Below are 13,141 nucleotides of genomic sequence, written 5' to 3' on the forward strand. Positions count from 1 at the left end.
TTGCTGGTGAATCACTGCAGAGATGTTATGAACATAACATGCAGCGAAACATGCAGCAAATCCGCAGAAAATTCGGTAAGTGCGCACAGGGCCCAATACTGATTTGAGGGTCACTGCAGGACCCTACCCAAAAATGTTTTTTCCAAGTGTGATAGCATACTTCTATGAAATGGCAATACTTTGTTATTGTGGAGGTCCAAGACCACGAGCAACACTGCCTAGAAAACCAGGATCAGTAAAGGGATCACCGGATCAAAAAGTGATGGCATATACTATCATTAATGGGACATTCCCTTTAAAAATAAAACCCCTCAACTTACAAATATACACAAGAGACTATTTAAACCAGGCCTAAAACTTTATACTACAGAATAGGGATTATGGGGCTTTTATAAAGACGTCAGTGTTCACATTTACAGCAGAGCATCAAGGTTCACAATTTGGGTTATTCTAATGAGCCACTTGCTACCCCTGAATGAATCCAGCAGGGCGCTGCTTCCACCGAGCTGTCAAGTGTGACATGTGAAATAAGAAGGCTGCCTGCAGCGGCGGCGTGAAATGCGTGACATCTGATTTATACAGCACATTACCATTCAGGTAGGCACCCAAGATACTGAACAACACCTTAAATAATAGCACGTAGATAGGAGTTACGCGAACGGACAGAGCAAAGTACTTGATGCGGCAAAATGCACCAAGGTCACGGGAAGCCCGGAGAATATTCTAGAGGAATAATCCTCAATATATTCGTTCCAGCTGAATAAAAATTCATCTATTACTGCTCCTTTTTGCAAAAATGAAAAGTGACAACTGCTGAATTTCTATAAATATATATGTTAAAAGGAGGGACACAATTTGTTAAAGGGAACCTGTCAGGTGCAATATCCACGCAGAACCACGAGCAGTACTGGGTGCATATTGCTAATCCTTGCCTAATCGTCATTGTAGCAAACAAAGAGATCTTTAGAAGAAGTATTTCTAAAGATCCTTTAAGATATGCTAATGAGCGCAGGGACTAGTCGCAAGGGCGTTATTTCCCCGTGACTAGTCCGACCTCTTAGCATGCACACAGGCGCGTGCTAACATGCTATTCAATGCCTATTGCCCAGCGTCGTCATCAGCAGTGACGCGTACCTGTGTCTGTTGTCACCGCTTCAGATGCTGGGTTTAGGCTCCGTGCGCATGATCAGAAGTCCTGAACCTCCGGTCATGCGCACTGTGAAGGCGGTTGTACGCATCCCGGCTTCAGAGCAGTCTAGTGCGCATGACCGGAAGTGTCGGGACTTCTGATCATGTACACTGACCCTAAACCCTGTATCTGAAGAGGTGACAACGGACACAGGTATGTGCGTCACCACTGATGACGCTGGCAATGAATAGCATGTTAGCACACCCATGTGGGCGTACTATAAGAGGACGGACTAGTCGGGGGATATAACGCCCTTGCGACTAGTCGCTGTGCTTATTAGCATATCATAAAGGATCTTTAGAAATGCTTTTTCTAAACATCTCTATCTATGCTACTAGATACAGGGACGGTTAGGCAGGGATTAGCAATATACACCCAGAACTGCTCATAGTTCTGGGTGCATATTGGACCTGACAGGTTCCCTTCAAAAGGGGCAGTAACACTAAACTAGCACTAGAGACCCTTCAATCTCAAAAGCAGTCGCACCCCAACCTGTTGAAATCAAAACAAAAACACAAAACACTGGTTTCTCCAATTTAATTACATTAAAACAAATCCAAAATTCATACCACAATTTTGGGTTTCAAACTAAAAGATGAAGATGAGGACATTTAATACTTGGGATGGAGAGATCCAGAATGGTGACAATTCATAAGTAGCATGACCATTTCATTGTAAATGGACAGGTGATAAGAGGTAGGAAGCAAACATCATTTCGGTCTTCATTTTTTTCCCGCCATGATTTTTAAGTACTGTAGTGCGTTGTGGGCGGCGTCGTTGTGAGCATTGCCGCATGAAAGCCCAGTGCCGTGACAAACGGTGACCGGGTTGGAGGACAGTTCGGCCAGACACTGGTACTGACCATTCACACTCAGCTCCTCTGCAACAAAACCAAAAAGATAAAAGTCACCATGTATGTCCATGGCAGTCAACAAGTAAAACTAGAATATGTGAAATCTATGGAGATCAAGAGCAACGTGCATAAATAACATCAATAAACTCATCTATCAGACCGGCACTGGCCCTCCGTACTCTGTATTGTTTCCGAGGAGTGGCACCATGTGTGATCGGCTGCAGCCTACAATTTCCATTCCAGCAAGAATACGGGTTGTTCTTTGATTCAGATGAAATGAAAACTGTGGCCGATCAAGGCTGATGACTAGCTGCAGCGGTCACGTGACACCCTTAGACCTTGTGTGCACACTGCGTTTTCTCGTGCAGTTTGTTGCCCAGATCTGCATGTCTATCCTTATACTAGCAAAGTCAATGAGAATTCTGAGATGCTGTGCACACGTTGCTTCCTTTTTCCTTGCAGTTTTGGATGCAGAAAAAAAGAAGAAGTAGCATGTCAATTGTTAGTGCATTTTTAGCCCTTCCAACCATTGATTTCACTTTCGGGCGGGGGGGGGGGGGGGAATTCGAAGACACAAATGCAGCAAAAACAGCATACATTTTTCTGCCACAAGGTACAGTTTTTGGTGTAGAAAATTTCTGCACCAATACATCAGCGTGCGGACATACCCTTAGCTGGAAAAAGTCAGAAGACTGGTGGGGGACACAGTGTGGAGGTCAGAGGAGCAGCGCTAATCAGACAGGCAAGTATTTTTTACAGTTTTCCCCACCACCTTTGGTCCATTGAGGATGTGTTAGGGTGTAAAGGACGGATTCACACATCCGTGTTTCGCGGCCTGATGTCGAAGGGTCATCTGACGCAATCGCCAGCCTCATAGGCTTCTGAGCTCGAGTCAGGAGACCCGCGGCCGGTCTACGCATTGTGGTCCATACTTGGACAGTGAAACACAGATGTGTGGGTCCAGCCTAAAAGTAGTGGGTAACCACTTTAAACTTGGAACAATAAAAGGGTTAACTGCTAATCCCAATGGAAATAACAACCAACTTTGAAAGTGAGAAATGAATAAAAACATCAATGCTTTGATTGATGGTTACCAACACATGGGTAGCCCCTGGTTTCATCTCACACACACAATGGGGTACAGCCTCACCTATATCCATGTAGGACACTCGGAAATCTTGCTCTTCGGCCACCTCTGTCAGCATTTTCACATAGTCTGTGTTGGGAACACTCAGTGCACTTTTCTTCAGCAGGTTTATTTTCTCACCAGATGAATTTTTCAGGGAATCCCAGGTACATCCAGAATTATTGCCAACAGGCTTTTTCTAAAACCATCAAGAATACGATCATCACTATAACCGAAATAAGTTTCCTTATAAGGCTGCTTTCACACTACGTCTTTTTAACATGCGTCCTGAACGTTTTTTTAACGCAGAAACGGATCCAGTGTAAATGCGTTTTCATTTCAATGCATTTGCAATGGACTCGCATTAACATGCGTTCACCTGCGTTTGCGTGCGTTATAGTGAGGATCCAGCGACTTGCAGTTTTTTAACATCTTTCAAAAACGCTACTTGTAGCGTTTTTGAGCTGCGTCCAACTTCTGCAAATTGCTGGATCCTGACTAAACAGCACGCAAACGCATGTGAACGCTGGCATGCTGATAGACAGGATCCTGCTTGCTCTACTGAGCATGCCCAGAAACCAGCCTCCGTGATCTGTCTCTCTCTCCCCCTCTCTCTCCTCCCTCTCTCTCTCTCTGTCTCTCCCCCTCCCTCTCCCCCACCTGAGAGCTGCGGACACTCGTAACCAAGGTAAGAAGGGAATTTTGTTTACTTACCGTAAATTCCTTTTCTTCTAGCTCCAATTGGGAGACCCAGACAAGTGGGTGTATAGCTACTGCCTCCGGAGGCCGCACAAAGTACTACACTTAAAAGTGTAAGGCCCCTCCCCTTCTGGCTATACACCCCCCCGTGGGAGCACGGGTCCCTCAGTTTTAGTGCAAAAGCAAGAAGGAGGAAAGCCAATAACTGTTTCAAAAACAAATTCAATCCGATAAACAATATCGGAGAACGTAACTTATCAACATGAACAACATGTGCACCCGAAAAACAAATACCCTAAGAAAAAACAGGGCGGGTGCTGGGTCTCCCAATTGGAGCTAGAAGAAAAGGAATTTACGGTAAGTAAACAAAATTCCCTTCTTCTTTTTCGCTCCTAATTGGGAGACCCAGACAAGTGGGACGTCCAAAAGCAGTCCCTGGGTGGGTAAAAGAATACCTCGTGATCGGGCTGTCAGGCAGCCCTTTCTTACAGGTGGGCCACCGCCGCCTGCAGGACTTGTCTACCTAGGCTGGCATCCGCCGAAGCGTAGGTATGCACCTGATAATGCTTGGTAAAAGTGTGCAGACTCGACCAGGTAGCCGCCTGGCACACCTGCTGAGCCGTAGCCTGATGCCGTAATGCCCAGGACGCACCCACGGCTCTGGTGGAATGGGCCTTCAGTCCAGGAGGAGTCGGAAGCCCAGCAGAACGGTAGGCGTGAAGAATTGGTTCCTTGATCCACCGCGCAAGGGTGGATTTGGAAGCTTGCGACCCTTTATGCTGACCAGCGACCAGGATAAAGAGTGCATCCGAACGGCGCAGAGGCGCCGTGCGGGAAATGTAGATCCTGAGTGCTCTCACCAGGTCCAACAGATGCAAACCCTTTTCAAATTGGTGAACTGGATGCGGACACAAAGATGGTAAAGTGATATCCTGATTGAGATGAAAGGAAGATACCACCTTGGGAAGAAACTCTGGAATTGGACGCAGTACTACCTTGTCTTGGTGAAACACCAGGAAGGGAGATTTGCAAGATAACGCCGCCAGCTCTGACACTCTCCGAAGAGACGTGACCGCCACCAGAAAAGCCACTTTCTGTGAAAGCCGAGAAAAGGAAATCTCCTTCATAGGCTCGAAAGGTGGCTTCTGGAGAGCAATTAGAACCTTGTTCAGATCCCAGGGTTCCAATGGCCGCTTGTAAGGGGGAACGATATGACAAACCCCTTGCAGAAACGTGCGTACCTTAGGAAGTCGCGCCAGGCGCTTCTGAAAGAATACGGATAGCGCAGAGACTTGTCCTTTAAGGGAGCTAAGCGACAAACCTTTTTCCAACCCAGACTGCAGGAAGGAAAGAAAAATAGGCAATGCAAATGGCCAGGGAGAAACTCCCTGAGCAGAACACCAAGATAAGAATATCTTCCACGTTCTGTGGTAGATCTTGGCGGAAGATGGTTTCCTAGGCTGTCTCATGGTGGCAACAACCTCATGAGATAAACCTGAGGTCCCTAGGATCCAGGACTCAATGGCCACACAGTCAGGTTCAGGGCCGCAGAATTCAGATGGAAAAACGGCCCTTGAGACAGCAAGTCTGGACGGCCTGGTAGCGCCCACGGTTGTCCTACCGTGAGATGCCACAGATCCGGGTACCACGACCTCCTTGGCCAGTCTGGAGCGACGAGAATGGCGCAACGGCAGTCGGACCTGATTTTGCGGAGCACTCTGGGCAACAATGCCAGAGGTGGGAACACATAAGGTAGTCGGAACTGCGACCAATCCTGAACTAAGGCGTCTGCCGCCAGAGCTCGGTGATCGTGAGACCGTGCCATGAAAACCGGAACCTTGTTGTTGTGCCGTGACGCCATCAGGTCGACGTCCGGCATCCCCCAGCGGCGACAGATCTCTTGAAACACGTCCGGGTGAAGGGACCATTCCCCTGCGTCCATGCCCTGGCGACTGAGAAAGTCTGCTTCCCAGTTTTCCACGCCTGGGATGTGAACTGCGGATATGGTGGATGCTGTGTTTTCCACCCACGTCAGGATCCGCTGGACTTCTTGAAAGGCTTGCCGACTGCGTGTTCCCCCTTGGTGGTTGATGTACGCCACCGCTGTGGAATTGTCCGACTGAATCCGGATCTGCTTGCCTTCCAGCCACTGTTGGAAGGCTCGCAGAGCAAGATAGACTGCTCTGATTTCCAGAACATTGATCTGAAGGGTGGATTCTCTCTGAGTCCACGTACCCTGAGCCCTGTGGTGAAGAAACACTGCTCCCCACCCTGATAGGCTCGCATCTGTCGTGACCACCGCCCAGGATGGGGGCAGGAACGACCTTCCTTTTGACAATGAGGTGGGAAGAAGCCACCATCGGAGAGAGTCCTTGGCTGCCTGAGAGAGGGAGACCTCCCTGCAGAGGGACGTCGACTTCCCGTCCCATTGGCGGAGAATGTCCCATTGGAGAGGGCGCAGATGAAACTGCGCGAAAGGGACTGCTTCCATTGCTGCCACCATCTTCCCTAGGAAATGCATGAGGCGCCTCAAGGAGTGGGACTGGTTCTGCAGGAGAGATTGCACCCCTGTCTGCAGAGAGCACTGCTTGTCCAGTGGAAGCTTCACTATCGCTGAGAGAGTATGAAACTCCATGCCAAGATATGTTAGTGATTGGGTCGGGGTTAGATTTGACTTTGAAAAGTTGATAATCCACCCGAAACTCTGGAGAGTCTCCAGTGCCACGTTCAGACTGTGTTGGCATGCCTCTTGAGAGGGTGCCTTTATAAGTAGATCGTCCAAATACGGGATCACGGAGTGACCCTGCGAGTGCAGGACAGCTACTACTGCTGCCATGACCTTGGTGAAGACCCGAGGGGCTGTTGCCAGTCCGAAAGGCAACGCTACGAACTGCAGGTGTTCGCTTTCTATAACGAAGCATAGAAAACGCTGATGCTCTGGCGCAATCGGCACGTGGAGATAAGCATCTTTGATGTCTATTGATGCTAGGAAATCTCCTTGAGACATTGAGGCTATGACGGAGCGTAGAGATTCCATCCGGAACCTCCTGGTTTTTACGTGTTTGTTGAGCAACTTTAGATCCAGGACGGGCCGAAAGGACCCGTCCTTCTTTGGCACCACAAACAGATTGGAGTAAAAACCGTGACCTTGTTCCTGAAGAGGAACGGAAGTCACCACTCCTTCCGCCTTTAGAGCGGCCACCGCCTGCAGCAGAGCATCGGCTCGGTCGGGCGGTGGGGAAGTTCTGAAGAAACGAGTTGGAGGACGAGAGCTGAACTCTATCCTGTACCCGTGAGACAGAATGTCCCTCACCCAACGGTCTTTGACCTGTGACAGCCAAATGTCGCCAAAGCGGGAGAGCCTGCCACCGACCGAGGATGCGGAGAGAGGAGGCTGAAAGTCATGAGGAAGCCGTCTTGGTAACGGTTCTTCCTGCTGTGTTTTTTGGGCGTGACTGAGTCCGCCAAGAATCTGAGCGTCTCTGATCCTTTTGATTCCTTTTGGACGAGGAGAATTGGGACCTGCCTGAGCCTCGAAAGGACCGAAAACCCGACTGACCCCTCCTTTGTTGGGGCTTGTTTTGTCTGTGTTGAGGTAAGGATGAGTCCTTACCCTTGGAGTGTTTAATGATTTCATCCAAACGCTCCCCAAACAATCGGTCACGAGAAAAAGGCAAACTGGTTAAGCACTTCTTGGAAGCAGAATCTGCCTTCCATTCTCTCAACCACAGGGCTCTGCGCAAAACCACGGAGTTGGCTGACGCCACCGCCGTACGGCTCGTAGAGTCCAGGATAGCATTAATTGCGTAAGACGCGAATGCAGACATTTGAGAGGTCAATGGTGCCACCTGCGGGGCAGATGTACGTGTGACCGTGTCAATCTGTGTAAGACCAGCTGAAATAGCTTGGAGTGCCCATACGGCTGCGAATGCTGGCGCCAACGACGCTCCAATAGCTTCATAGATGGACTTCAGCCAGAGCTCCATCTGCCTGTCAGTGGCATCTTTAAGTGCCGCTCCATCTTCTACTGCAACTAAAGATCTAGCTGCAAGCCTGGAGATTGGAGGGTCCACCTTGGGACACTGGGTCCAACCCTTGACCACGTCAGGGGGAAAAGGATAGCGTGTATCTTTAAGCCGTTTAGAAAACCGCTTCTCAGGATAAGCGTGGTGTTTCTGGATTGCATCTCTAAAGTCAGAGTGGTCCAGAAAAGTGCTTAATTTACGTTTGGGATATCTGAAATGGAATTTCTCCTGCTGTGAAGCTGCCTCCTCCGCAGGAGGAGCTGGCGGAGAAATATCTAACATCCTATTGATGGCCGCTATAAGATCATTCACTATGGCGTCACCATCCGGTGTATCCAGATTGAGAGCGGTCTCAGGATCAGAATCCTGATCAGTTACATCCGCCTCATCATCCATAGATTCGTCCCGCTGGGATCCTGACCAGTGAGACGAAGTTGAGGGCCCCTCATAACGAGCCCGCTTAGGTTGTCTGGGACTGTCGTCCGAGTCAGAATCGTCACCCTGGGGTGCATGTGACACCCCCGGAGCTTGGAAGTGTTGCAGCTGAGGGGGACCAGGGAGCAATGATGCCACAGTGTCCATGGTCTGAGTTACTGGTCTAGACTGCAATGTTTCAAGAATCTTTGACATGGTCATAGACAATCTGTCAGCAAAAGCTGCAAACTCCGTTCCTGTCACCTGGACAGCATTCACAGGTGGTACACCCTGGGTCACGTCCAGCAGAGGCCCCGGCTGTGCAAGTTGCACAGGGGCCGAGCACTGCACACAATGGGGGTCAGTGGAACCTGCCGGTAGAGCAGCCCCACATGCGGTACAGGCAGCATATAATGTCTGTGCTTTGGCACCCTTGCGTTTTGCGGACGACATGCTGTTGCCTCCTTGTAATCTAGGAGGGTATATAGCCGAGAATCACCAGCGACCGTACAGTACAAAGTATTTGCAAACACAAAATACTCAGTATACAAACGGCACAAGTGGGGGTGAGCCCTTGAGGGCTGCTTACCGCCCGCTGAACAGCGGGTATGAGGCCGTAGAATCCCGTGTCTGGGTCTCCCCGTCTCCCCTCTGCAGCTCAGCGTGCAGGCAGGAATGGCTGCCGGCGTTCTGTGAAGAGGGGCGGACCGTGGGCGTGCCACAAACAAAGTGCGGGAAACTGCGTCCTACTGTGCCTGGTGTGAGGGCTGGAGTATGTAAAAAGGACTCCAGCCCTCAGCGCTGATGCTCTGTACAGCGTCCCGCCCTCCTCCTGACTGGCAGGTGCGGAGGCGGGAACGAAGAACTAGGCCGCAAAAGCCGGGGACTGTAGTAATAAGCGCGGCCGTGATGTATGCACGGTCAGCGCGGAAGTCCCCGGCGCACCACAAGTCCCAGCCGCGTCGCAGTCCCAGCGGCCGGCGCGACCGTTCTCCCTGAGTCTACCCACTCAGCTAAGCTGAAGTGAGGAAATGGCACAAGCGCAGCAGCGCTGTTGTCCCCGGCGCACTAACACACCCAGCAATGCTGTGGTGTGCGCGCGTATGCACGGGGACACAGAGTACCTTGACGGAGCAGGGCCATGTCCCTGACGATACTCAGCTCCATATCCAGCGGCTTCTCCAGGGGCTGCGGATGGAGCACGGTCTCAGTGCCTGGAGACCGGTAAAATCCCACTTCGCCCAGAGCCCTAATGGGGATGGGGAAGGAATCAGCATGTGGGCTCCAGCCTCCGTACCCGCAATGGGTACCTCAACCTTAACAAGCACCACCGACAGAAAGTGGGGTGAGAAGGGAGCATGCTGGGGGCCCTGTATGGGCCCTCTTTTCTTCCATCCGACATAGTCAGCAGCTGCTGCTGACTAAACAGTGGAGCTATGCGTGCGTGTCTGACCTCCTTCGCACAAAGCAAAAACTGAGGGACCCGTGCTGGTGTATAGCCAGAAGGGGAGGGGCCTTACACTTTTAAGTGTAGTACTTTGTGCGGCCTCCGGAGGCAGTAGCTATACACCCACTTGTCTGGGTCTCCCAATTAGGAGCGAAAAAGAAATATCGGGTAACCACTTATCTTAGTTACCCGATGTTTACGTTGGTTACGTGTGCAGGGAACCCGGCTCCTAGCAGCTGCAGACGCTTGTAACCAAAGTAAATATCTGGTATCCAAGCAAGTATACCCGATGCTTACCTTGGTTACGAGCCTCGCAGCTGTCAGAAGCTGGCTCCCAGTCTGGCACGTTTAGTTCCCCTCACTCCCCATCACATGACTCCAATGCCCGCCCCTAAACATCCAGTGACAGGATCCTGCAAAATAACACATGCGTTTGCATGCATTTTTTGCTGTAAAAGCAGGATCCGCTTTTGCAGCAAAAAAACGTTCAGGACGCATGTTAAAAAGACGTAGTGTGAAAGCAGCCTAACTCAGACAAGTCCATAGCCTACAGTGTCATATATTCCACCGCCCAAAAAAGTGTCCAACATATAAGGCAGGTGGCCATGATTTAGGCCTAGGACACACGGCATGAAAATCGGAGCGAGTGGAATGCGATAAAACATCGCATTCCACTCGGACCAATATTAGCTTATGTGCCAGCACCCATGAGCGATTATTTTCTCAGCCCTAATCGGACCGAGAACACAATTGCATCATGCTGCAAGTGTAATGCGATCCTGGTTTCTCTCGCACAGATTTAAGTCTATGGGGCGAGAGAAAAATCGCACTGCACTCGCAGTACACCAGTGTACCATGCATGCAGAGCGAGAATGGCAATAGCCGGCTACGGAGGAGAGAGGAAGATAAATCCCTCCCTCCCCTCCGCAGCGCCGGCCCATCCGCCGCAGCTGAGGTCCAATCGCATGATTGTACCTCAGTCGCAGGGACACTCGCATGACACTTTGCTCCCGCTGTGCTGCCAGTAAGAGCAGAGTGTCATGCGAGGATCACACAAGTCCCCAGTGTGGCCCCGGCCTAAGTTTTATTGTGGCCACCACTAATAAAAAGATGGCAAGGTGAGAAATATAATAATTATATATATATATATATATATATATATATATATATATATATATATATATATATATATATATAAAAATAGTTGCATGCCAGGGGTCCATTTCATATTATTCTTTGTTGATTTTAATATTGGGGCAGCAAAGGGGACAGAGAATTCATTTAGTGTTTGTCCACATTATGCACACATCATAAGCTTTACAGGGGAGAGTCTGAAAGAGACTGGTGGGGTATAAATAGGAAGTGGTGCCCTGTGCCGCTGCCACTTTATTTTGGCTGGCAAATGTTCGCTCCAGCATCCAGTCCTAATTTAACAGCTCCAAGCATGAAACAATACTGGACAATGCCTGGAGCTCAGTCACACTTAGTTTTGCATATGTGCTGTTGTAGGATAAAGGCTTCAAATAAACTCATAGGAAAATGCTGGGTGCAAGGAAGCCTATTAAAGGGAACCTGTCACCTATGTCAACCTCTGATCACTGTCCTTCTTGCTTCATGTGGATTAAGCATCCTACGTCATCCACACAGTGCCCTCCGTTGCGTTCCTACGCAAGTGCACTTTGCTCTGCCCTGCTGATGGCAGAGCAAAGTACTGTAATGCGCGGATGCTGGGAAAGGTCAAAGACCACCCGCACGTACGCATTAGGCTACATGCGCACGCTGCATCTTTTTGTGTTCACAAACTGCAGCCAAAACTGCACCTTGTCAGAGAGCCTGGAAACGTCAGAAAAAATGCTTGTAATTATAGGTGCGTTTTTGCTGCTTTTTCGGTGCGTTTTTGGTGCGTTTTTCACAACCTGCGTTTTTGCTGCGTTTTTGTGATAAATGTTGACAAAAACGCAGGAAGAATGAACATGGTGCATTTTTTTTGTCACAAACGTTTGACAAATAAAACGCTGACAAATAAACTGCAATGTGCGCATGACAAATCTGACTTCTCATAGACTTTGCTGGGAAGTCAGATGTCAGAAAGTTCTGAAATAAACTGCAGCCAAAAACGCACCAAAAACGCAGCAAAAAAAGCAGTGTGCGCATGTAGCCTTAGAGTACTTTGCTCTGCTCTCAGTGGGGCAGAGCAAAGTGCACGTGCGCAGGAGCACAATGTGTGGATGACATAGGAAGCGTCATCCACACAAAGCAAGGAGGACGGCAATCGCAAAAATAGAGGAGGCGCCGGACCCGAGAGCAGCGATGTCCATTGGACCAAACTGTATCGGATCACCCGCAGGTGAGTAGGTGACATGCTGCTTTTAAGTTAAGCAAATATATTCACAGTCTTTGGCCGTTGGACCAGAGCCCTGCAATCCTCCTCCTACCTGATGATGTTCCTAGTGCCTCTTCTGATAAGTAGTCGGGGGGGGGGGGGGGGGGGGGTGGACACACACATCTTCTATATATAATGCTGCAATGATGACGTCGCACTGGGAAGACTACTCAGAAGAGGCATCAGGGATGCCGGCAGATAGGAGATTCGCAGGGCTTCGGGCCGGTGACCGTGCACTACTGACATGGCCGAGGATCAGACCTGTGACCCTTTTTGCATACGTGTGCCAGTAGATATCAGAATGTAACCAATCAAACCGTAATAAAAAGCAGATGAAGCCAATTGCTGGAATTGTAGTCAGAAATGTCTTGTTGTCAATGGTTTCATGTTACATAAGTACTTGTCCCCTCTATATAATCCCCTCTATATACTCACTACAGAGAGATTGATCTTATCAGCTGGAATGCTTTTCAGTTTGGCATACAACTTTTCCGCTGCCATTTTCTTCGCCGTCTTTTTCGATGTGCTGAAACCTGGAGAAAGTGGAGAAGAGAAAACTAACGTCTTACCAGACTGCACCTTAAAAGGGAAACTGTCAGCAGCAAGATGTAAAGACAAAGACCCAGATTTCAGCATTGTATCACTTACTAGGTTGTGTGCTGTTGTTTCAATACAAGCAGTGTTTTATCAGCAGAAGATTAATACTACCAGACTAGTTTCCCAAGTGCCTTCTGGTCCAGCCCTGCCTACACCACTGATTAGCAGCTTACTGTCAATATACAATATACAATGTACACAGAAAGCTGCTACTCATTAGCTTTCTAAAAACTCTGATTGTATAACAATTGCTACACCCCGACACATCGCTGGAATCAGGGTCTGTGCGGAGGTAGCAAAAAAGCTGGTGACAGATTCCCTTTATTAACCTACAATGCAAAGCATCATTCTATCACATCAAATTATTACAAAGCTGCAACACAATATTACCGGTTTCTACAAAAGTTT

General features: G+C 49.1%; 1 protein-coding gene across 1 annotated transcript in view; it reads right to left on the reverse strand.

The window, feature by feature from the left end:
• Positions 1–1,710: 1,710 nt before the first annotated feature.
• The window catches only part of PRKRA (protein activator of interferon induced protein kinase EIF2AK2), a 38,501-nt gene continuing 27,070 nt past the window's right edge, over positions 1,711–13,141 (reverse strand). The window contains exons 4-7 of the mRNA XM_075319692.1: positions 13,124–13,134; positions 12,572–12,669; positions 3,193–3,367; positions 1,711–2,069 (exon numbers count right to left, since the gene is read on the reverse strand). Coding sequence (XP_075175807.1) covers positions 1,912–2,069; positions 3,193–3,367; positions 12,572–12,669; positions 13,124–13,134 — 442 coding nt within the window. The 3' untranslated portion in view covers positions 1,711–1,911. The remainder of the gene's footprint in view (positions 2,070–3,192; positions 3,368–12,571; positions 12,670–13,123; positions 13,135–13,141) is intronic.

This window comes from Anomaloglossus baeobatrachus, chromosome 7 (assembly GCF_048569485.1).
Source record: "Anomaloglossus baeobatrachus isolate aAnoBae1 chromosome 7, aAnoBae1.hap1, whole genome shotgun sequence".
Classification (NCBI taxonomy): Eukaryota; Metazoa; Chordata; class Amphibia; order Anura; family Aromobatidae; genus Anomaloglossus; species Anomaloglossus baeobatrachus.